The sequence below is a fragment of the Corapipo altera genome, unplaced genomic scaffold (genome assembly GCF_003945725.1).
Source record: "Corapipo altera isolate COAL_440 unplaced genomic scaffold, ASM394572v1 271, whole genome shotgun sequence".
NCBI lineage: Eukaryota > Metazoa > Chordata > Aves > Passeriformes > Pipridae > Corapipo > Corapipo altera.
The window spans coordinates 657,082-681,514 of NW_020884935.1; the positions used below are offsets into that span (position 1 = coordinate 657,082).

At 41.9% G+C, this 24,433-nt stretch overlaps 1 protein-coding gene across 1 annotated transcript; it reads right to left on the reverse strand.

Annotated features, from left to right (window-relative positions):
• Nucleotides 1-638: 638 nt before the first annotated feature.
• Nucleotides 639-20,184, reverse strand: SLC6A4 (solute carrier family 6 member 4). Its single transcript, XM_027660357.1, has 14 exons — nt 19,818-20,184; nt 12,368-12,975; nt 11,488-11,622; nt 10,650-10,869; nt 10,127-10,265; nt 9,612-9,746; nt 7,975-8,078; nt 7,169-7,296; nt 6,732-6,844; nt 5,833-5,964; nt 4,690-4,789; nt 4,239-4,339; nt 2,703-2,870; nt 639-1,923 (listed from the first exon to the last, which is right to left on the reverse strand). The coding sequence occupies exons 2-14, from the start codon at nt 12,828-12,830 to the stop codon at nt 1,849-1,851; spliced, it is 2,013 nt and encodes a 670-aa protein (XP_027516158.1). The 5' UTR covers nt 12,831-12,975; nt 19,818-20,184; the 3' UTR covers nt 639-1,848.
• Between the last annotated feature and the right edge of the window lie 4,249 nt (nt 20,185-24,433).

A 24,433-nucleotide genomic window follows, 5' to 3' on the forward strand; every position in this document is an offset into this window, starting at 1 on the left:
TTTTTTCATGTGTTATGGCTGTATCTGCTTGTTCTGCTGGAAGTGACGTTACAGGTTTGTCAATCTTCTGTTCAAAGGTTCAGAATTGAGCATAGAGTTACTTCCAGACCGGGTGAGCAGGATATCTGACAGTGGCTGTAGCTTTTAGAATATATTTTCAGCGCTTTCCACAAAGGTTTCTTTTGCTTTGTTTTGTAGTAAAATTATCACTTTCATGCTGGAGTGAGGTGAACTTCCATAAAAAGGTTTTGAGATGGGTGTTTCCCCAATAATTAGCTCAGCTAACTTCGTAATGAGACAAAATGTGAGTAAAATGAAATGCAAATCCTGCCGGTTTACAGAGACTTGAATGAGTTTCATATGTAAGCTAATCAAGCAGCTGAGCACTTGCTCCAAGTGTGGAGGAGTTTGGTTTTGCTCTTTTGTCTAAACAAATGTAATGAGCATTGGTTCTTCTGCTGGAATGGAATGAAAGAGTGTTCAGCTGTGGGCCAGGGTTCAAACACTGCAGGGAATCCTCTGCTTTTTGTCAGAGGCCTTGTTGATATTGTAAACTCGACTACATACTCTGCTTTTACTTACAAGTGAGATTTTATCTTTGTTCTTCCCATAAGAGAGAGGCACAAGAGACGTCTACAGATGGTTTATGAATATTAAATTTATTACAATAACAGTTTACAGTACAAGGCACATACTGATGACTTACAATCAGCTTGCAACACTTGTAACTAAACAGCTGCATAAATTAATACAGGCGCATCATGTACAAGTTGGAGGGAATACTTAGTTCTGTACAGCTAAAACTCCAGTTTAATTCTCTTTAAAAGGCAAAGATGGTCCTAATTTACCAGTTTCATAACTTCCTTTCACTGTTCAGAACAGAGGGTAGGATATACTCGTGTGATAGATGAGTGGAAGGCGAGCTGAAGAGAAGGAAATTTTTGCCTCAGACATTTGTAATTGCAGTGCAGCCCATTTGGTATCAACATAAGTGGGTTTTGTACAAAACTGATGTTTAATTTATGGCTACTTGTTGAGCTACCTGATAAATATTGGTTATTTTACATGTTTTCAGGCAGATATGTGAAAGGAAGAAAAAAAGCAATGATACAGGTAAATGAAGTCAGTTTCTCAGTATTTCAACCACTTGGTCTAAAGGAAAGTGAAGCCTAAAACATCACAAAAATTGCTTTTGCAGTATTTATGATGCAAGAAACAGTAGAAATTGTTACCACCTACAAAACGCAGGGAATGAGAAGGAGGCCGGTGCTGATGTGTGCAGAGCTGTGTGTAGTGCTGCTCAGGATTGTTTCCTCTCCCTCTGTCTCCTCCACTACAAACCTCGGGGATTGACTATTATTTTATTCTTAGTTTATAAAACCCTGTGTTGCTCGAGTGATGTATGGCTATCAGAAGTAGTTCTGCATTTTTCCATGTAGTTGAAGCAATTAGGACCTTAAAGCGAATACGACATTGCCCAGGACGAACGACCACACTGAGGAAGGAACGGGAGCACTGCCACAGACTGGGGTTCACACCTAATCCCACCCGTCCTGGAGGGGCTGCTGCAGTCACCCGGTGCCCACAGGTGGAGCAGGGACGTTCCCATGCACACAGGCGTCCTCGTGTTCCAGAGGGAGGGAGTTCTCAGTTCAGCCTGGTTGGAAGTGCACAGGAGGTTTGGTTGAATTGCTGGAGGCATCACATTCCCAGACGCCTGTTGTCGGTGCTGCAGCCTCCATGGAAAACTCCTCTGTTGTCTCAGCTGGAAAGGGGATTCTTCGGCGGGGGGAGTGTGGGGAAAGGGACATCCTGTGCTCCCCTCTGTCCCCCCAAACCCAGGGTGGTTTATACTGCATTCATGCGGATGTCTCCAAAGGGAATTTCTGTAGCTGTTTCTGGAGTGATGCTTTTCAGAATACGCTGTTGGAAAGCAATCAATATTAGAAATTGATTAATTTTAGAGGTAAAACATGACAGCCATTTAGAAAGAGATTTATAATAAAATACGACTTTGAGTTACACCTCTTGAACTACTTAACTACTGAACTACTTAACTACTTGAACTGCTCTTGAACTGCTACCACTTATTACTTCAGGCCTCTGTTATTTCAGCACTATGAAGGTGTAAAGTGCTATAGAAGTACACAGTGAGTTTTTTTAATTATTTGTAACATAATTGAAATCAAAGCTTAGCAGTTGTTGTATTGGTGCTTTAGGACTTTGCAGTTTACTTGGATACCCTGAGTCAACTGAACATGTTCTTTATGAACTGGTTTTTTTTTGAACTTACAGTAAATCCCAAAATTGTCATCACAGGCTGCCACAGGTTTATGGCAGAGAAATCTTATCTTTGGGGAGAGAAAAAGAAGCCTTTCTTACATATATACCCAAGGGAACCAGCCTTTCACTGCCTCTTTATGTGACAGTGTCTGGGGTGATTTCTAGGAAGAGCCTCTAGTTCAGCAGAGCTTAAAAAAATTACATGATATAATATTTATAAGAATATCTCAGTAGCCTCTGTAAGACCTGGGGAGACTTTTGAATCCCTCAGAATGGGCAGAAGTCAATTAGCATTCAGCTGGTCAGGAACAGAACAGCCAAATCCCAGGTCATCAGTCCCTAGAAAAACCTACTCATAATATTTATGGGAATCACCTCCTTTCTAACAGCAAATAGAAGTGACAGAGCATCTTGGATACCTCCTTAAGTGTTCCTGGGGTGATGATCAGCCGATAAACCATGTAGATTGGAATGAAGATGACAGAGGAGGTTCCTATGCAATAACCCACCACTGTGGTCCAGTAGGGATAATCATATTCAAAAAGCCTCAGCTCAGGAGGGTTGGACAGAAAGCTGCAAGTGACAAACTGAAAAAGAGAAAGAATGAAGTATGAATAAGTGGATTTTGGTGGCACACACACACTGGGGAATTCTGTGTTCCTGCCTAGCACTGAAATAAATAAATTAGTAGGACTCAACATATGTTGACCCTGAAAAAATCCTGAATTACATTACTATGGATTTTAAAAAGAAAAAACCAACAACAAACCACAAAACAAAGACCAAACTGATGCTTTCCAAAGCAGATTCTCTCCACACTGCACTGCTCTCTGTCAATATAGGAAAAGAAAGAAATGTCAGCTTGGTTAATGCTGTTGCATCATTTTCCTGAGCATATCATTCATGGCTGAAAAATGTCCTATAAAGCAACAAATACTTTTAGTTGAATATCACAGGAATAATATTTGTGAATATCTTCAGAAGGATCTCTGTTTTTTCCAAAGTATCATCAGAAGCTCAAGATTACCAGGAAAATTTCCATATAGAAATTACATCATTCCTTCTGAGCTTTCCTTATTTTGGGTTAGTTCCCACAGGGAATGCAGATAGCTCTGCCTGGTAACCACATCCCCAGAGCTCTGTGCCTCTGTTTATTTTGCTGGTTTAGGATCACAAAGAGAACAGTTCTATCAAAATTACCGTGGTGTCACATTTTTATTTATAGCCTCTTCATCCCTTCTTTTTCTAGGAGTAATAAAATGAAAGTCTGTTAATTATGCCTTGATCATTATAAGTGCTTTGAATTCACTCTGCAGGTCTTAAATCTACATTCTGTGCTTCATAAATTCCATCTTGACCTGCTCTGCTCCCACTAAGGCCAGTCAGAATAAAAGACACCGTGAACTAATTTTGAATCAGGAAATGAACACTTTATGTTTAAATGTTATCAATAATACTGCCAAGTCAAATATGTGGGCAGTATTTCCCATTCTGAATTATAGATTTATAAGGGTTGTAATTAACTGCTGTAAAATTTAAGTGGAATATTCTGAAGTTGTCGGTCAGCGGTTGCTGAGACAGTGTATTTACTGATCTTGGTTTTCCTCCTCTGGCAGTGTGTTTCATCTGCTTTTATTACTTCATTTTGCTGAGATAAACATAAAGCAACAAAACAAAGTAAGTTTGCTCAGCAGAGGGAAGGAGGAAAGTTATTCAGAACCCAGACGTAGTTAGCTAACTCACCTACAGAAATCCTTAAAATCTTGATTTAGTAACAAGACCTTGCAGCATTGCATTGGCATTATCATTAATTGAGCCTTTTTAGTTCAACAAAAATTATTACTGAAGAATTTCACAAGAAAATTCCAGAATTTAGCTTTTAGGAGTCTAAGGAACTGCTTTGCTCAGTGGTAATTTTCTTGTGCTGGAGAGAAAAAGCTCCAAAGAAAACTCACCAGAAGGAAGAGGGGACTAATTGCGACCCAGCAAACTCGCCAGTACCAGCCTGGGGCAGAGCCCAGCATTTCCTTCACATCGTTGCAGAACTGGGTGATGCCTGTGGAGACAAGTGGGAGGAGAGGGGTGACAGCAGATCTAAGTTTTCCCTAAGTAGATGTTCAGCATTTTTTATGCCAAGCAAGTAAATCCAGAATCCAGCACCAAAGACTGTTTTGTTCCTATAACTCTTAATTATATTAAATCCTTCTTTGGTCTGAATTCTATCTCCTGTTACTTTTAGATGTCTCTGTACTTCTCTCAGAGAACAATATTAATTCTCACGGATTTAGTAATCAGTGAGTTTGTAAAAAGGTTTTGTGAACTTTTTCTGGAGACATCATTGATCTTTGTCTGCAGAAACTGAGGAAATGCTGCACTGCAGAAGCTCAGGAGTGTTTGTAGACCTACCATAGAACCAGGACACAGCAATTGCTTCCAGGAACACGACAGTCAGGACAGCAGGACCAGTGGCATATTCCTCAAACAGCTTTACCACATACGCTCCCCCCTGGAAAGGACATCGAATTGTCAGTGTCGCAGGGATCCAGGGATGGAAATCCTGCTTATTCTCGGGTGGGAAATTCACTCAGTTCTGTCCCTTTGTGGCAGTTCCTGCCAGGGAAGTCCTTGGTGATCTGCTTGCTCTCTGTGCACATCCCTCACCAGGGGGGTTGCCATGCAGAAAAGCTAAAACCTGCTGGCAGTTCTACCTGGATTTTACTGAACAAAATGGGGTTTGGTGGTGGTTGGCAGGATGGCTTTTGCCTGCCTTCTATGATGGCATCTTTCTCCACCATGAGTTATAGCAACTGAACAGAAAAGAAATAAAGTGTTGCTTTGCTTTCTTCCCATTTGGAGTCTAGAATCATGAAGGAGGAGACCCCTTGGGGAGGGACTAATCATCCTTGTAGAGCAAACACTTTAAATGAGAAGGAAGTTACACATAAATGAGCAAGTGGAGCGAAACATGACAGGAAAGCCAAGTATTTTTTTCTTTTTCCCTTATGGTCATTACACTCATTATTCAAAAAATTCTTATTGTGAGAATGAAATCCACAAGCCCCACAGGGACTCTTTGGTGTGACTAATGATTTCTGGGATATCCAGGAAATTCCTTACTAGAAGTTTTTGGAGAACTGCAACAGTCAGCTACAGCATTTTCTAGCGGATCATTTTTGATAATTTTTGTAATTCAAAATACATTTTAAACATCGGGGAAATTATAAAAATTCGTGTTATTTTTAAACATGGAGTTTCTGGGAACAGGAAGTAAACCACATACGAAATGTGGAGGGCTGTCTGCTGACTGATGCAGCAGCTGGAGCAGCCGTGTCATTTATGATGTGTTGCAGGAGGATCATTTTGCAACACATTTCCTAGTGAAATAGTGTTCACATTTATTCCAAGTAACAGATTTCTAATGTATGAAGATCACAGGCTGGAGATTTAATCTGATGTCTTGAAACTCTCTTGAAAAAATACTACCCTCTCCAAGATGTCATTTGCAGGAAACTGCCAGTGAGGAGGGCTGGGAGTGGGTGAAATACTCACAAATGTCAGGGTTGCCAGTGACCCCAAAAAGCAAACAGTGATCAGGCCAAGGACGAACAATTCCCTGCGTTTGCCCCAGACATGTGGGAATTCATCCAGTACTCCAGTAATCACTCCCTCTAGTCCTGCAAACTGAAAAGCATGGAAAAATCACTGGAAAATAGAGGGCAGTGTTACCTGCTTGAAAGTGTGTTTCAGTACTTAAAGGAGCTTTACAGCACGGAAACACTGGGGCTTTGTTCTGCTCTAGAGGTGGTGTGGCTGCTGTTTAGACAAGTCTCTCCTCAGAAAGCTCTTTACAGCTCTTTAGGGTGAGGATTTAGTGTTCAAGTATCTGCAGGAATGGACTGTCATCCAGAGGCAGTTCTGTGTTACAGGCACTCGGGTGGGGGCAAGTGGGTGGTGATTTAGTAGAACCAAGATCATTAAATTGGCTGAGCTCAGCCTTGCTGGAAGAAGCTGATTCTCCATCTGTAAAACCAGGCTCGCGTGATAAGCTTTTAGTGTATCCCCTCCTCACAGGGCCACTGAGAGTTCCCACCTCCAGTTCCCACCTTTTAAATCCAATTTGTGAGAAAAACTTCCGGAATTTAATAATTGCTTTGTAGGTTTACAAGTGAGAAGGAGCCTGGAAGGCTGCATTCAACCAGGGGTTTGTGAATCAAGTGCTTTGGTTCTGTTTCTGGGTCTGTTAGGAGTTGTCACAGTATGACAGTGACAAATCATTTAATTATATTTAGGCAAAAATTGGTGTAATAGTTGCTGTCTTACAGAAGGCACCGGGAGTTGCCAATCCTGCTGGAAACCCCCCAGTGACAGTGCAGTGTTTGCAGTTCTGTCTCTGTGCTGCCTGGGGGGGTGAGGCCATACATGGGGGGTCTGAGAGCCCCACTACTCACCGTGCTGTCTAATCCCAGCGTGAGCAGCATCAGGAAGAAGATGATGGCGAAGAAGGTGGAAGCTGGCATGTTGGCAATGGCCTCGGCGTACGTGATGAAGAGCAGGCTGGGTCCTGGTGTCAGAGAATTGGGATAATTGTCAGCCAGTGCTGCTGCAGGGAGGGCAGGCTGGGTCACTGAAACATGTTATCTCCCAGGGGAGAGCTCCCCACAGGCTGTTACCACCACGTGTGTGAAGCTGCAATATGACTTGTATGTGCTGTATTTATGGGCTAATTTTTTAGCTCTACTGGGTAACAGTGCCCTTATCATAAAGTCAGTATCCTGAATCAATACTAAATATTTCTCATCACTTGGGCTGTTCTCGATCTAGAAGGTAACACACAAATATATCCTTTCTTAGAAGCAGTTTGAGGTGTGTAAGAGCATTAACCTACCAGTGTCTTTGGCAACCTCTGACACATCCTCGTTCCTCATCTCAGCCATGTATCCCAGCACAGTGAAGATGACAAATCCAGACACGAAACTGGTCACGCAGTTCACGGTGCTGGTAACCAGAGCATCTCTGCAACAGAAGACCTAACTCACATCAGGGACTGTGCATCTGCTGCAAAGGGTCATTTACAACCAGATGGGGTGAGTTAACAGTCTGGACAGACTCCTAGAAAAACTAGGAGAATACAGGGAAAAAAACAAGCAGCAGGTTTGAAAGAAAGTAAAAAGAAAACAACCCATGACTACTTTTCCTTCTTCAAACAGATGCTGTAACATTAGTCTGACACTAGATTGAATGCTGTCTGTTTTAAAATAATAGGAATTACTATAGGAATATTAAAGAATGGAGAATTTTATTTCACGAGGTAGAAATAGAGTTTTTTGATTTAACAAGGAAACAACTATAAATTGCCTTTCAGCTCAAGAACATGAAGTCATTTCCTAAGATTAAATAATTACAGTGTGATGGTTTGGCAGGGGTTTAGTCCATTTTGTTGGCACAGTTTTCTACACTTTAGACCTCTGCTGTAATTGGTGAAAATGATTTAAGGTGGGCACAACAGAGGAGAAATGCTTTAGGTTGCAGGTTCTTGCAATTAGGATTTCTGTTCTGTTACATTCTGTCTCATTTCTATGTACACAGGTCTGACATTTCAGTGCCTTTCACCAGCACCGTGTTTCTATTTCATCAAAACCCACAGTTACATTTTTTAACTCAATGTTACTTTTAGAATAAGGTAGAACTCACTGGTAGCAGTTGTTATGGAATTTGTTGTAGCTGGCATAAGCCAATAGGACCCCAAAACCTGGTCCCAGGGAGAAAAAAATCTGAGCTGCTGCATCCACCCAAACCTGAAAAATATTGAAAATCAAGAAAAAAATGACATGAAACAGATTGAATGAGTTTGGCATATTCAGAATATCACTTAGGGCCCCAAAAGGGTTTTTCAGTGCTCTGCCTATGTCCTAGTCCTGGTCTAACTGACACTTTGTTAGGAGAGATGTTGAAATATGAATGATTATTATAGATCTGTGGGAGCTGTAAATATCTACTCTAATTTTGGTGCCTATGGGTGCTTCTTTTATCTCTACACTGTTGTGGCAGTTTCACTTCTGGCAGCATCTTAGATTAATTCAGTGATTTGCCTCATAATCAGCTTAACACAAGTTTTGCACATGTGTACAGAGAACTTTCTATCCATAATTTTGCAGTCTTCCTCCAAACTCTGTCTTCCTCCAAACTCCAAACTCTGTGGAGTAGTCCCATGTTTGGCTTTGTGTCCTCCAGGGTAAGTAGTAGCTGAACACTGTCCAGATTTTTCCTGGATTTGTGGAAATACGTTTGACAGTGTGGGTGCAGTTCTGGCCCTTAGGACTCAATTCAGCTTTGTTGTAGCCGTGACAGATGCAAGTGTGATGATCTTGTTATGAAAAGCCTGTTGTACTTGAGAAGTGGCCACAGCCCTAATGAGTAATGTTCTAAAGTACAATATCAGTTCTCTTTCTGAAGGTGAAAGTCCTCATTCATTTATCCTCTTTTGACTGAAACATGGAGTTCATTACAACTCATTTCTAATATTCTCTTCCATCGTGTGAGGCCATCCTGTATCACCCAGACAGAGCTCTGTCATCGTCCAGCACACAGATTGCAATCTGCTGTCCTCACTCCAGATACATCCAATACAATATCAATGCCCTTTATTGCTTTTTCAGAAGATGTGGGTCCTTATTGGAGATGCTGCTTTATCAGAGACTGGTGTCTTTTCATTTCCTCTTCATTCAAAACTCTCCATATCAGCTGGGCAGCACCAGACTTGCAAACATTAGAAATTTTTAATCTATGTGTTTGTAGTATTTATTGCTTTGGGTTTTTTTCCATCACCCTCCTCACTAGACACTTTCACAGGCAGTGAAGTAAGTGCAGCCTTGAGCCTGATGGACTATTTGTCATCCACGGAGTTCAAGGCTGAATCAGATACTGGAGTGCCTGGGGTTTGTTGGTTCACTCAGTCTTGTCCTCATTCCTCCTTTCCTTCCAGATTTTGGAGGTGTATGCAGGCCTGTCTGATTTATTCCTCCTCCACAGCCTGCTCACCATTTTTCTAATGAAAAACTGGTCACTTGTTTTCTTTCTAATCATATTGCTAATTCTATTCACACACTGTGTGGGAATTCTGCCACTGATGGTGGACTCTCATCTTTAAAGTTCTTCATAAGTATGGAAGGAATAGCAGGACTGTTTAAACAAGAGCATGGAGTCAGGCTTTTCAATCCATGCTGAGACATCTGTTCCATCATGCTCTTTTGGACACTGAAGTATGTGTGTGCTGACATACACATAGATAGGCTGAAAGCAAATCTCTGCCCTTTGATCCTGTGTCTTACCTCAGTGGCCAGGAGTTTCTGCCAGTCAGGTTTCAAGTAGTAGAGGACACCTCTCCAAGCCCCAGGCAGAGTTGCACCTCTCACTAGCAGGATGAGGAGGATGATGTAAGGGAACGTGGCAGTCACCCAAACCACCTGTGAGGGAAAATGGTAACACAGCATTTGCCACGGGTAGAAATTTAACAGGGGTAATAAGAATGAGATATTTGTATTATATCTCTTAGGATTTATAACATCTTCACATGAGCTGCTCTGAAGGTCTGCAGACAGGCAGTGTGCACGTCTGTACCCGCTTTCCTTGGCAGGGCTGTTCTTGCCCAGAGAACAGGGGTGTAACTTACTGGTGTCATGTATTACTTGGATAACAATAGCAATCACTCTACAGCATTCCCAAATAATCAGCCTATAATCCCTGTCATGAACACTGAGACAATTCCCTGACAGTTAATTGGCTTGTTAAGAACTGCCTCTAGACTGTCCTGTACCAAATCGATTTATCCTGCTTTTGCATTCACCTTGCCAGATGTTTTGACCCCTTTCCAGATGCTGAAGTACACAATGGTGAAGATTAACAACAAGCAGAGGGTCAGCTGCCAGCTGATGCCCCCCAGGTCATCCAGCCCCTCAGACCTGTGCACCTGTAGAACTTGGCGGCTGAAAGAGGAAAGAAAAACACAGTAGAGATTTTTTTTTTTTAATAAATGCTTACACTAAGTTTGCTTTGAACAGTCCCATACCGTGGTGTGAGCGTTACAAGGAATCCTGAGGCCTTGATAAGTAGCCTTGGGAGTCATGTAATCTCAGATTTATTTTATTTTAGCTAAAAGTTTGATGTTGATGTTACGTCGGGGATAATAAGTGATGACAGCTGAGTTCCCCCCATACACCCTAAGCTTACGTAACCCACAAATATTCAGTGATTTGAATGGTTCAGAAGAAGGCACCATTAACATTAAGCCCTGCTCTCCTCCAAGGAGGAGCTTGCTCCCTGCTCCCCCAGACTGTCTCCTATCACCATCCTCACTTACATGCACTTACGTATAAAATTCTTCTGCGGGAGAGACGGAGTGCACGGCCCAGCTGACATTGTCCTTGCTGAAGTAGTTGGTGCAGTTGCCTGTGTTCCAGGGATTTGTGCAGCTGGTCCACGGCAGCTCCGCCGTGAAGGAGGATATGAGGTAGTAAAAGGCCCAAGCCATGATGGTGTTGTAGTAGGAGGCTACATAAAGATCTACTATACAGATGGCAAAGCCAATTCCTAGTGAGGCAGGAAATAATTACATGCAGTCAGTGTAAAGTTTAGGCCAAAAATAAAAGGAATTGGTTATCACATCAACTACCATTAGTGACTTTCTAGGGCAGTTCTGCAGGACTTAACCATACCCTCCCAGGTGTTTACAATGCTGGAATTTCATGTGACTTCAGAAACACTCAGGTTCTGATTCCACTAAAACATCATTAGACAAGACAGAACATGCTTATAGAGATTTTTTTTATCTGTTCCTAAATTTCTGGGATTTAGAAATAGACATCTTGCAGTCTCAAAAAAGACAAGACCAGAGCTATAACACTGGGAACAACAGTAAATGAGCATATAGAACACCTCCTTTTCCTACCTTTTATTTATATTTTCAGGCTTGGGTCAGAGAAGTGGACTGGCCTCTAATCAATTTGAGAGTTGCATATTATGGGTGTATACAACAGTACACACACGTGCAGATGTACATAGAGTTTTAGGAAAGCTTTCTTTGTAAAACCAAAATCTTGTGTAGAACAAGCCTTAAGAGTTTTATGAGATTTTCCTTTTTTTCCCAGAAATTTCATCTTTATAGGAAAATTTTCCAGTTGTTCATAAAGCTCCCTTTCCCTTCTTTACCTTTGAATATAGGACATATTTTTCTCCAAATGGAAATACACCCATTCCTGTGGTACTGTCCTAGTGCTAATTCCATATAGAAGAGGGGAATCCCTCCAAAGATGGCCATGATTGTGTAAGGAATGAGGAATGCTCCTGCAAGAGAGAAAGCACATGATTGTAACTCTTCATAGGACTTATCTTCCAACAGTACCAGCACTCCATAATCAGGAGTTCCTTTTATCCCACAGGGAAAATGCATATCCCCTCTGTAGCCAGTGCACCACACTGAATTACTGTGGGATTTCTTGTGAGAGTAACTATTTAGCTGTGTGAACAAGAAGCAGCACTCAGGCCAAATTTCTCACATTTCTGTAGTGAGTACATGTAGGATTCACCAAGACTCCACTGGCTACAATGGGTACAGCTGTGAGATGGGCTGCAGATAAAATAATTTATTTAGCCAGTAAAATGCCGTTGTTACATCAAGGAGACAAAAGTCCTTTCCAAGATCTCCTTGAGTAGATTTTAGATTTATATTTTGTCTCTTATGCCAGTCTAAGACCTCGCCTTCCTCATGAGTTGGTTTTGACATGTTGGTTTATCTGACTTTAAAATACTCCTTTGGACAGGGATTGAATGTTTCCTGTTGGAGTGTGATTGTGCACATAGCTTGCTCTCAGCTTCTAATTGTATACTGATTTTTTAAATCCTGCTGACTAGTTTTTTTTTTGTCTTAATGTTATCCTATCCCAATGCTTAAGTTTTCCAATCTGCTTAAAAAGTAAGTAATTTCCCTCTGGTTATTTGGTACACATGATAATTTAAAAGCCACTGAGTCATCCATTTATAAGCAAGGAAGTTCAGCATTAAGAAACACCCAACAGGGCTGGGCACTGACCTCCTCCGTTTTGGTAGCATATATAGGGAAATCTCCACACATTTCCCAGATCCACTGCATATCCAATGACAGAGAGGAGAAAGTCAATTTTTTTACTCCAGGTCTCTCTGTCTTCCAGCTCCATCAGCTGCTGCTGCCCTTCAGCTCCACAGGTGGTGGACGTGGTGGTTGTGGTGGTGGTTGTGGCTGCTGGGGCCGTGCCCTGGGTATCCTCCACCTCTCCCATCCCATTGCAGGGGGCTGAGCTCTGAACTGCTGAATAACCATTTGAGATCTGAGCGGCCTCCCCTTTACCCCCCTGGCTGGGATGGACTTTATTGCCATCCTCCACCAGCCGGAGGGCAGATTTAGGGTTCCTGACCAGAAGTCTGTTCTCTTTACAGTCTTCTCCTTTGTTACAGTCTGAGACATCTTTCTTGGAAGTCAGTGGCTCAGTCTCATTGCTTGTTGACTGTTTTTCCATTTTTTCTGGGATTTGTTCTGATCACTTGCAGACAGGCAGCAGCACAGAGTCCCCTCGTGGCTTGTCTTCCCACACTTTTATTCCCACCACTTTTAGAATTCCTCTTCCATACTTAAATCCATCAGATTGAAGGCACAGGCACCATCTAAGAAATTAAAAGAGAGTTACAAATCCATGATTCTGGTAACTTTCAAGTTACAGCGACAGATTCTGTGATTAAAATACCATCAGAAGTAATTAGCCATCACAGCATGCAGTGTGAATCACAGAGCTGATAATCCATTCAGGATTTTGTCCAGAGAAAGGAAGGAAACCATCATCCTCTTGCACAGCAGAGGTCGGTGTACCTGCATTACACCCTCTCAGGCGGGTGAGGGTTGGACACCTCACAGGCAGTCACAGTCCTGCTGTCTTCTGTTCTCTGAACACTGGATTCACACCCAGGGAGCTTGTGGGACTCCCAGTTTGCAAACTGAGGTCAGAATTTAGTGTGACTTGGACATTCATTTTCATAAGCTGTGACTGATCCACTCATCCTGTGGCAATTTCTAGATTCACCCAGTATGAAGGGAAAAGAATTATTTAAAGAAATATGAGATAACCATGGATATAAAAATTACATTTCATGACTACCTTTCTTGAGAATCCCACAGTGTCTGCTATGTTTAGCAGCAGACCCAGAAGACTTGAATGAAACTTCAGAAAGGTATTTAAATCTCACTGGTTTTGCATCAACTAACACTTGAGGCTCAGTCAACACTAATAGCAAGAAGAAAAGATCATAAACTTCAATTTGATTCTTCTGATTAAGAACTAACACGTGAGTCTAAAGGACAAAACCTGTCCCCAGTTTTATTTGACTCCTTGGGCAGATAAAAGCATCTTTCCTTCTGTTTGGATCTGCTGACACTGTGGTTCCAGCCCCAGGAAGGGTAGTGGGCAAAAAAACAGGCACTGGGAGAATCCCTGGCTTTACCTGCCCTCTTCATATGTGCTAAAAACAGAATCCAAGGGAAATAAACCATCCTGAAATAAAGAAAAAATGTGACACAAGTAACTTTTCCTTCAGAACAGAGAGAACAGAAAAAGAGTTGTGATTCAGCAGGTTATGCTTTGTTTTCTGCTCATTTGTTCAGATAATGTAAATACTCAGCTGCCTTTACCCAACAAAACCTTAGCACAGGAGTTGATCCTCTGTGCTGTAAATTCCCCAGGGTAGTAACCCTGCTTTATAGCCAGCAAAGAGTCACACAATCTACACCACAGATTAAATGCCACCACAGATTAAATTATTACAATCACATCTATTTTTAACTTTTCAGAGCATTTTACAACAGTAACTACTATTGTCACATCCTAGCAGAAGAATAAGCATTATTTCATTTTTAACTGGAGGAAAAACTAAAGCAGAGAAGGGATATTACTTGCTTATTTCTAGAATTTGCTGATTACCGGTGCTATTAAAACTCAAGTTTTTCCCAGTTTTGAGCCTTTTGCTAAGACAACTTGTTAAACCTCTTCCAAACATTTCTCAGTTCAAGTAGAAAGAGAAGGAAAGTTATCAAACTGCAGAGCAAACAGGAGGATGTTCTCGAGATAAAGTGACTTGAAGGTGTTGTTTATAACTTGCAGAAATCTCTAATTCTCCAGGTTTACCTTCTGTCTTTACCCAAACAATGTCCTTTTTATCACAAAGCAAGAATGCATCATTAATGTGAATTTTTACAGGAGCATGTACTTTGCTACCATTAGTTAATCATCCACAAAGATTGAAACATCAAGAACAGGAGTTTCCATTTTACCTGCAGGACCAGAAAACCTGAATGTCTTTGGAGTTCAAAACCTTCCAAATGTCCCAAAAGAGTTTATATAGGTGGCAACAGTCCTACCACCACTGGTGTCAACACAGAACTGCTTGGAAAGGCCACAGCCAATCCTCCCCTTGTATAGAGCATATGAAATATAAGGTAGGAATATGGAAAAGTAACCTGAGCCCTTCTGGACTTTACACCTCTGATCCATAAATGGGAAAACAGTAAAGGATGTTGATTCAAGTGCATTATCTCTTGGGACTGATTTTCCCATACCTGAGGCTTAAACGCCTACTGTGTTTGCAAAGCCCTTTGTTTCTGCACAAAGATATTTCTCTGTGCTTTCTTCACTGAGGGGAGGTGCTCTTGTCACAATATCTGTGACAATCAGGATCATTGTCTATCCAGGTCTAAGCTCCTTCTGGTCTTCTGCTGACCACAGGAAATAAAATGGAACATTATTTGAAATATTTATGTAGAATTTTCAGTAGTTTGAGCCTCAAAGATGCAAAATGGCATGTGAATTTTCAGGGGCTTGAGATGAAACTATTTTATTTCCTGAAATAGAACTACAGCTTGTCAGTTATCCTGGGAAATCTCTGGAGTGACAGACTCCAGGGCTATGCAGTGGTGTTTATGGGGGCATGGTTGGCACATGAAAACAGAACAGTTACAGAATCAGAAGGTTTTGTTACGCTGTAAAAAACTCCAGGAGAATGTACTTTTCCCCCTGATTTGTTACAGCTCAAGAAAAAAAATACTTGAAGGAACTGTAACAGCTACAAACAGTGAACAGCTGCAGAACTGGAGCTCTTGGGGTTGGGAAGTATGCTAGGACAGCAGGGAGGACATCCAGGGAAATTTTCTGTAATAGTGAAGGATTTTGCTGACTTCAGCCTCCATTTCTCTGTGCTGATCTACTGATCTCTCAGTAGTTCAGGTGCTTGACTGATGACAGTGAACAATCTCAGAAATGGCAGTTTATTGCCTATTTTCAGTCTGAACTGTTGCAAAGGTTGCTCTTACATAACTTGCACCTTGGCTTCTTATCACCCATAATTAGCTACAGGAGAGAAAGCAAAGATAGAAAGAGGAAGAGGACAGATATCTCTGCCTTCATTTTGTTTTGATCTGTGTTTGGTGGACGTGACTTTGCTCCTTTGGGAGGCCCCGAGTGCTTTGTCTCCCTGCAGTAGCTCTGCCCAGAGATTATTCTGCAGGGCAGTTTTCACCTCAGTATTTCCGTGCCATGCAAGAGCACGTGGAAGGTGCCAGGCTGGGAATGGCACCCTCCCTGTGCAAAGAGTGACTAAAGAGGAGTGACCCTGGAACATGTAGCGTGTCTGCCACAACTATTCCCTGCTTTGCTTGTTTGTTGAAAACACCCAGATGGATAATTGAAGACATGTGTTTGTACATGCTTGGCTGGAGCCACCAACGCAGTTCACATCAGCCAAATATTAATTAAATTATATTTATTTATCTCCCACACAGAGCTAAACTTGAACCAGCACTGTAGATGTAAAAGCCCTGCGTGACACAAATGATGTAAAAGCCTTGATGCACAAATTCGGCTCCTTTGCCTCTAGCAAAGCAATCCTCGAGGAGCATCCCTGGCCTGGGGTCTGCTTCCTTTTGCACAACTGGTGGCTCATCTCCTGTTTATTTCTGGAGCACGCAGTGACCTCTCCTGGAGGTGTGGGAATCCCTTGCCTTTAATGCTCTGCCGCAGAGTAAACAAATCCTTCCAGCACTTTAAAACAAAGTGATTCTCCGGCTGTTTTTTTTTTTTTTTAAAGGAGAAAATGACTTTTAGTGTGTCTGGGAGAGTAAAGCAATGAGGTTGAGATACAGCAAACAGCAGATGCTTCAAGGAGGCAAATCTTAAAGCCTCGAGTCACCTGAAGGTTTCTGTGTTTGAGGTGTGGCTGCAGTGCCTGGGCAGCTCCCAGGGCTTGTCCAGCCCCCTGTGCCTGACTGCACAAGTCACGACAGTCACAAAATTCATGGATTTGTGTATATTTCGCTCCATGTGAATTATGTTCTTATTCCACGTGCTGATTTTACAAAGCAAAGCTTGTGGAGAAGCAGCCACTGACCGGGCTCCAGCCGCATTCCTGCAGCAGAACTCACAGTCCCACCGTCCCTCCCACTGCTCCGGCCGCTCACAGGCAGGGACCTGCAGGGAATTAAAGCACTTGGAACCTCAAGACAAAGAGTGAGCCCAGGGTGTTGGCAAACAGAATCAAACTGTTAACTTGAACTAAATCTCTCTTTTATCACTAAGTATTTCAGATGGTTGAAGTTCCATATCTGCCTGACTGCAGTTACACCTTGCAGTTCACACAGGCTTGTACATAAATGGAAAGAGTCCAAGGAAATTACTTTTATCTGGAATATCAAACAAAAAGTTTGTATGACTACGAATGAGATAGAACTCGTTTATCCCACGCAGGAGAAGGCTGTGCTGTTTACCTGGAGGCACCATTCTCACCTCTGAGCCAAAATATGAGCCGTGACCCTCCGACAGACTCATACCTGGGTGTTTCCAGGTGCTGGACTCATGTCATACACGAGTCATATTTAGGTTCATCATGCAAAAAAATTAGTGCTTTTTGATTTTGAGTGGGTCAGTTACACTGATTTAATTAAAAAATTAATGCCTAAAATATCCTTTTCCATTATCTTGTTTCCATCAGGCGAGCTCACAGAAAGTGTGACAGTTTGCATTTCAGATTTCAAAGCCTGATGTTCATATATAATTGGTAGCCACAGAATTGGGGTGTTAGGTGCAAAGCAGATTTAAGCTGATATCTACAACATCCCTCAACAACTGAACATTGATTTGTTCAGGGGTTTTTTTTGAGATATTCTTCTCTAGTTGAACTGAGTTTTGATAGAGTGATCAAAACCCACTGAAATTTATGTTGCAGTGAGTTGTAACAGGTCTGATCCCAGTGCTGGTGATTTTAAATGTTACTGCATTGGGTGCTTCGTCACAGCACTAACATGTGAGTGTTTCACAGGAGATTTGCAGTATGTAGGTGACCATGGATCCTGTATATGAATATTTGCAGGTTTCCAAGGGCTTGGCTCACATACTAAAGCAGAGTCCAAGTGTACTCAGCAAGTAGTACTGGTGAGACAATGGCCCTCCTGGGTGAACAAAAGTGTTTCCCAAAGAGTGGCATAAGGAGTGGGCTCTCTCCAGTTAACTCCTGTATTCCCAGATAAGGCTAAATATAGGTAAGATGGGAAAACAGTGCTTCTGAAAGCAACAGTACTGGGGAAATATAAACCTGTGCTGTGAGTTTTGTGTCACAATTTTATCCATGTTTCAGTCTGAAATTAAAAAGTCTGCAGGAAAGGGAGATTTTTACCTTTAAAAATTCGTTGAGAAGGCAGACATTGTATTTTAGTGGGAATGCTGCCAAATTGGTGACAGTCATTTAAAGAACAGGAAGGGGGAAATGCATTTTGTGGCTTGAGAGTGTCTGTGTGTAGTGCAAGGAAACAGATAAGCTTAGAGGGAAGATATTGCTTTTGTATTCTTCCTCAAATTATTTATATAAGCTTGAAAGAAGAGCAGTAACACAGCAAACATCACCAAATAAATACAGCACCATTCCTGAGTAACAGATGATGTTTCTTTGAAGGTGGCTTGTTAATGGCTATCTCCAAGTTACAGCCCTTTATTCAGGCTCCAAGTTCTCCTTAAGTTCTTTATGAAACACTTGTCCCACAGATGGGCTTCGTTATGTTGTAATTATGTTGTAACAGTTCTACAAGATGCAGATCAACGGAGCTGCAAACACACAGGCTGGGAAAAGAGCTCAAACCTGAGCAGCAGAAAGGAGACCAGGACACAGAAAGAACTTTTCAGGCTCTAATACTGTTACCAGTGAAAACTCAGCAGTTTATATTTCCATGGAGGAAAGCAGGAAATGTGCAGTGTATTTAAGCTCTTTCCATGTGTGGGAATAATTTAGGGGGGTTATTAAATTCTATTCTTAGTGCATTTTTTCTTACTTTGACCGTCTGAAATTCATCACACCCTGTACAATTAGCAAATGGACCCACAGCTGTCCCTTGCTATACAACAACTTTGCAAAGAACTCTCCAAGAAAATTATGGTCAATTCGCCATCAAAAGCACCAGAAGATGCAGCCCAAGTGTTTGAGCCCTTCCCTGGTAAAAGTCTGACAACTGACAACCCACATTACAAAAATGCCACAACATTTTCAAGAACCCACATCCATTAAATGCATGATCCTTTTCCCCCCAGGCTTTCTTAACAGGTCAAAACATGTTGTCCTTGCCTATATTCAGTTACATTACATTCCTTACTTAAACTTCCACATTTTTTAGCAAACTAACCCAGCAAGCCAGTTGGTCTCAGTAAACGTGGTTGACTATAAATACATAGGACATGCTCCTCAGATTTATTACTTACAATAAATCTGTCCCATTGAGTTTGATAATTTACTGTGCCAGAACAGTTTACCTTTTAAAATATAACTTCATATGGTTAACAAACCTCACTTTACCCTTTCAAAATAAATAACAACTTGCATTGACTTTTTTCTTTTTCTCCCCCCTTCAGATTCTGCTGCTTTACCTCATTTTTCCTTAGAGTTTAATTGTTTTTTTGTAAATTTTGAATAGCTTTACATTTGTAATGCAGTTGTGTGAACTGCCAGACCTCCTAATTTCAGATTGTTGGAACATTTTCTGCTCACAGGCATTTGACTCCCAACATTCATAACTGCTGGACAAGTGCCTGAACATGACAGAGTAGAGCATGTCACAGCAGAAAAGCAAGAGAAAGCATTAAAAGTTTTAAAAAATCAAAGCAAAGAAACCCAAAAATCAGTGTATCTTTTTCCACCCCCCAAAGCTTTGTTAGATGCACATTTTCCCCATGTTTTAAAAATTAATCAAAGACCTGAAAGTTGCCTTAAGAAGGAACAAAATCTAGAGTTCAGGTTTCAGCCTGTCATTAGTATTTCAGATTTTATAACTGAAATTGAAAGAGGCAACGAGGAAGGAAAGTTAATGAAACTCCAGCGTCTGCTGCTGCAGGAGGTTGGCTCTGAGGAGAAGCCGTCTCAGAGTCTGTCTGAATTTCCTAAAGTACTTTAGACATCACTGTGTTAGAGACAAAATTATAAAATACCTGTGTTGGGGGTCGGTCCGAAGCGCTTCCCTTGGAGTTATCCAAGCCCGAGGGACCTTCACCCACATTGACTTCAGCCTCGGGAACTCAGCCTGTGGGCAACTCAGCACCTTGGTGAGGTTTTTGTACACCAGCCCCCCTCACATGGTCTGATTTCCAGATAATCTGCTGCCAAAGAGCTCTTTAAGAATTTTTGCGTCACTTTACCCAAATAAACTTTATGTTTCACCAGGGCTGCAGCTCAGTTTTCCTCCTAGAGGTGGGTGGCTACATTTGTCTGCTCTGATCCGTTCAGAGCAGGATCCAATGAAGGCAGAGGGAGAAGGAGGGAAGCTTTCCTGGTAAGGGGCAGTTTTGTTGGATGTTGTTACAGCTATAAATAACAGGATGGTGATGAGGATGGAGGCAACAAACAGGATGGAAGTTTTGAGGGAGTCAGTAAATTACAAGTTTACAGGTGGGTCTGTAGTTTATAGAAGCATACCAAGGACTGGGATATTATCACAATAAAAGGGCTTGAAAAGAATAATTTCCACTGCTGAATATTTGCATTATTTTAATAAAGAAATAAGGTTTAGCTTTGTTTTAAAGCTTAGAGCACAAATTCTTCCCAAGTGTTTTGCTGCCTCAGTAAGCTCAACAAGTAATTTCCTTTCTTCCTACTACTACTCCAAATACCTCACTCCACCTCTGATATGCTTTTTCTCCAGATTTTTTCATCCAAGATTTCTTTATTCCTGCCCTTCGCAATTTTTTTATAAAAAGTCATAAATCACAGGTCAACAAAATAATGCCATAGTGGAGGTGGCAGATTTGGAGGGGGGAAAAAATGAGGAAAAGCAGAATTGGGACAAATAAGAAAAGCTGATTGTTAGAGCAGCAGCACGTTGCTGGAAGCGGCTGCCAGTTTTGAGAGACTTGTTCCAAACAATTGAAAAGAAAATAAACAGCAAACTGAGGAGCCGAGGGCTGTAATTAGCACTTTCCTTTGCTGTCCCTGGTCCCTGACAGAGCAGCAGCCGGTCAGGGCGAGTCACCTGCACCATCTCAAGGAGAGCTCGGGCATTGCAGTTACAGACACGAGGGATCAAAACCATTTTTGCTTTCCCATTGACTCCTGTGGGCAGTGGATTACGACTGTTTTGTCAAGTGAAGCTTCTTGCCTTCAGCTGTTTTAGAAATTCGTTGATCTTTTAGTGAAAATAGCAATATCTAACTCCTCCCCGCCGTGCTGAATTCCTCTCCTGTACTCTGCTTTCCAAAGTAATCAGGTTTGGTCCTGACAATCTTCACTTCCCTGCAGACAGGAAAAACCCCACAAGTTACTGTCCTTGCCTCCCCAGCCTTCCCCCTGTTTTGTCCCATTCCAAAGGGTTTACCAGGACAGGATCTGTTGTGCCTCACTCACTAAACCTTTATGGAGGTCAAAGCACAGTGTTTTAGTGCATAAATATCTGTCTGTGGATTAGACCCCTTGCTCTGGACAGCAGGATTTTTTCTTGGGAGGTGGGATGACGGATGGTACAAGGAATCTGTGCCTTCCCTTTCATACAGATTTCCAGCTCGCTACTGCTGGGAGACTGGAATTATTTTCCAAACTCACTTTTTCTACCCTCTTACAAGAAATAAATTCTCCCTACTTAGAGCCCTTCTGCCTTTTACTTAATTATATCTTTGGGGTTTCTTCTAGTTTTAGAGGGATCATGACCTTTGTCTGAGGTTTTTCTCCATCTCAGTCTCTGCTTAGAGTAGGTTCTTTCAAGAAGTCTAAAACACTGTTGCATATAATTCATCTTAGTCAATGCAGTTGCTTTCTCAGCAGCACCAGTGTCACTGCTCAGTTATTTTGGTAGGGCACACAAAGCTCTAATGTGAAAACCAGCATGCTAAGAACACAAAACCACCTTTCAAGCCTTATCCTGGCCTTTTTGTTCAGTTGGGTTTTTTCATTAATGTTTTCTACAGCAGCACAGTTGTTGTTTTTTCCTCCTTTAATTTCTTGCCAAGCAATCTGGAACCTTTGGAGCATCATAGAAATAACAGACTGGAGATTTCAGGCAAATCCTTCAACTTTATGACACTTATTTACCTCATATGTGAAAACCTTTCAGGTGCTCCTCTGAGTCAGTTCCAGAATCTCATTAAATCTTCTGTGCATTGGTGGGCAAATCCTAATGATTTAGGGAAAGTATAAAAAAAAAACGGGAAGAAAATGCACTTAAGACATAACTTCAGATACTTCCACCCTTCTCCACAGATACAGCAGCTGTAGATTCCAGCAAAAGGATGGGAAGCATCGATCAAATTACCTAATAATTGTAGTACCAGCTGTACGAAGAGATTGGTAATAATTCTGCAAGTGTCTCTGATTCACTGCCTATAAAAGGGTAGGAACAATTTTCCAAATAACGTAAAACAAACAAATCATAAAGTATTTATTTGTTCCCATCTTTTGCTTGGTTAGCAATCAGACTACATTAGAAGCTGTTACAACTGGCTTTGGGATAAAAGACATTCTTATTGCCCTTCCCTGCTCTTTTCCACACAGAAAGTGCTGGGATTCACATCTGGGAGTTGGATGGGGTTTGGAGAGGTTTTGCTGTTTCCACTACAACTGTTTTAAGAGCACATTCCAATGGAGAAATCTGACTCTGAGAACCCACAAACTGCCACTACATGTAACCTCTCCTCCGACCTCTTCCTTGTCTTCATTAGGAATAGTTATTTTTTGGCTTTTGATTGAACCTGAGACAACGGACTTTTATAACATTATCTGTCAATATTTGCCACCTGTCAGAGGAACTGCCCTTGAATTTTCACATGAAAACAACGTGGGTTTGTAGACAAACTGGAAAAGGAAACTGTTAATTGGGTGGTTCCTCAACAATCCAAAGGTCAAGGCTCTGCAAAGGATATAAACTAAAGGACGAATCAGCATTGAAATACAGTGGGCATGAATTCTTTTTTTATTCTAACCAAAGCATCTTTTTATCAGTTGGCTGTTAATTTTTTTTGTAGTCTGGGTTTACACTTCATAACCTGCAGCAAGCCAGGCTCACTGCCACGTTATTTCCCTTCCACCAGTTGGAAAGAGTTTAATTTTTCATCATCTCTGAAGTACTTCCTGCAAACCAGCAGGGGTTAAGTGGCCTGTTCCTTGATCACATACCCCACGTGTGCTGGAGAGGGGCTGGGCCAACTCACTGTCCCCCCTGGGCTGTGAACTGCCTTCCACACACCTGAGAAGACACCGAGGCTCTTGTGGATCCAGCTGTGCCACTGAGAACTTCCCCAGGTTCCGTAGGGAGCATGTGGCACCTCAGTCATCCCTCAGCTGTCTCCAGTCTCATTTCTCCAGCTGAGGGCTGCTGATCACATCAGTGAGTTTTCCCAATTCCACCCTGCAAAGAACTTATAAAATTGCTGGGCAAATAGAGGCAAAAGTGTTGCTGCCAGATTGGCTTCGTTTCCCGTGACGTGTTTCAGCCATGTGGATTTTCTGTGCTTACTTGAAGGAAAGGGAGAGAAACAACACACTATTGTATCAGCTGTACAGGGAAATATCTGGGCAAGAGCTGGGGAGATAAGCACATGCTGGACAATACTTTTAAATACCTAAATTAGCAAAAACTGGCCTGGAATCAGTTTTTCATTTATCAAATTCAGTCCTCATCGGTGCTGCCATGGGCAACAAAAATGTCAGTTAAACTCCAGAGAAAAAGTTAATTCTCTTTGGCTGCTGTCACACTCATAGATAGCACAGAGGAAACTGAAGAACTGGTGTTAAAGTCATAAGTAGAAAGATCTTGAAGGACTAAAATTACTGACCTTTTGGAAGAGGAAAAAGCCCCCAAAACAACACATGCATTAGTCATAATCAAAATATCATGCATAATACAGCTCTCCAAGGGACCTGGCTCTGTTTCAAAGTCACCAGGGTTCAGCAGCAAGCACAAGACTGTTTACTTGCCCTGATGCAAGAAGCAGCACGAGGTGGAGACTGAGCACCAGACCCCCAGCACCAAAAGGGACCCCAAAAGATCATCAGGTCCATCCCCCCACCCAAAGGGGGATCAGCTGCACCAGGGCCATTCCTGACATGGTTCTGTAACGTGGTCTCCAGGGTCTGTAACAATGGAGGCACCACATCCTCAACCATCTGCTCCAGTTCTTGTCACCAGAAAGCTTTCCCTAAGCTCACTAAATCTTGCTGCAGTTGAAACCTCTGATGTTTTCATCAGTTTATCATGAGCAGTGGGAACAAAATTCCCTTCTTAAAGGCATCCACTTATGAACTCATGGAACATGATGTCTCCCCCTCTGACTAAACATGTTTCTATCAGGCTTCTACTAGTAGTGACTTCACATCCTCTGGTCATTCTTACCACTCCTCTCTACACTCTTTTCAGTTTTCATCTTCCCTGAGCTGCAGATCCTGCCCTCAGCTCACACCCAACAGTCCTAAGCAAACCTGGGTAATTTGACATATATTTCAGCTTATTTCTGTTCATACACCCCAATGTGACATTTTTTTTCTACAAGACTATGAGGTCAACCATGACATTTTTATATTTTTCTTTCCACCCCACTCAAACTGAGTTCATTCTTCTTCTTGC

What these genes read in the sequence shown, in the direction of transcription:
- SLC6A4 (XM_027660357.1), bottom strand. Translation starts at nt 12,830, where the DNA reads ATGGAAAAACAGTCAACAAGCAATGAGACTGAGCCACTGACTTCCAAG. An exon ending in GGGTCAAAACATCTGGCAAG is followed by an intron (nt 9,747 to 10,126) that starts GTGAATGCAAAA and finishes TTTCCCTCACAG; the next exon opens with GTGGTTTGGGTGACTGCCAC. An exon ending in CCCCAGGAACACTTAAGGAG is followed by an intron (nt 1,924 to 2,702) that starts GTATCCAAGATG and finishes GCTTTCCAACAG; the next exon opens with CGTATTCTGAAAAGCATCAC.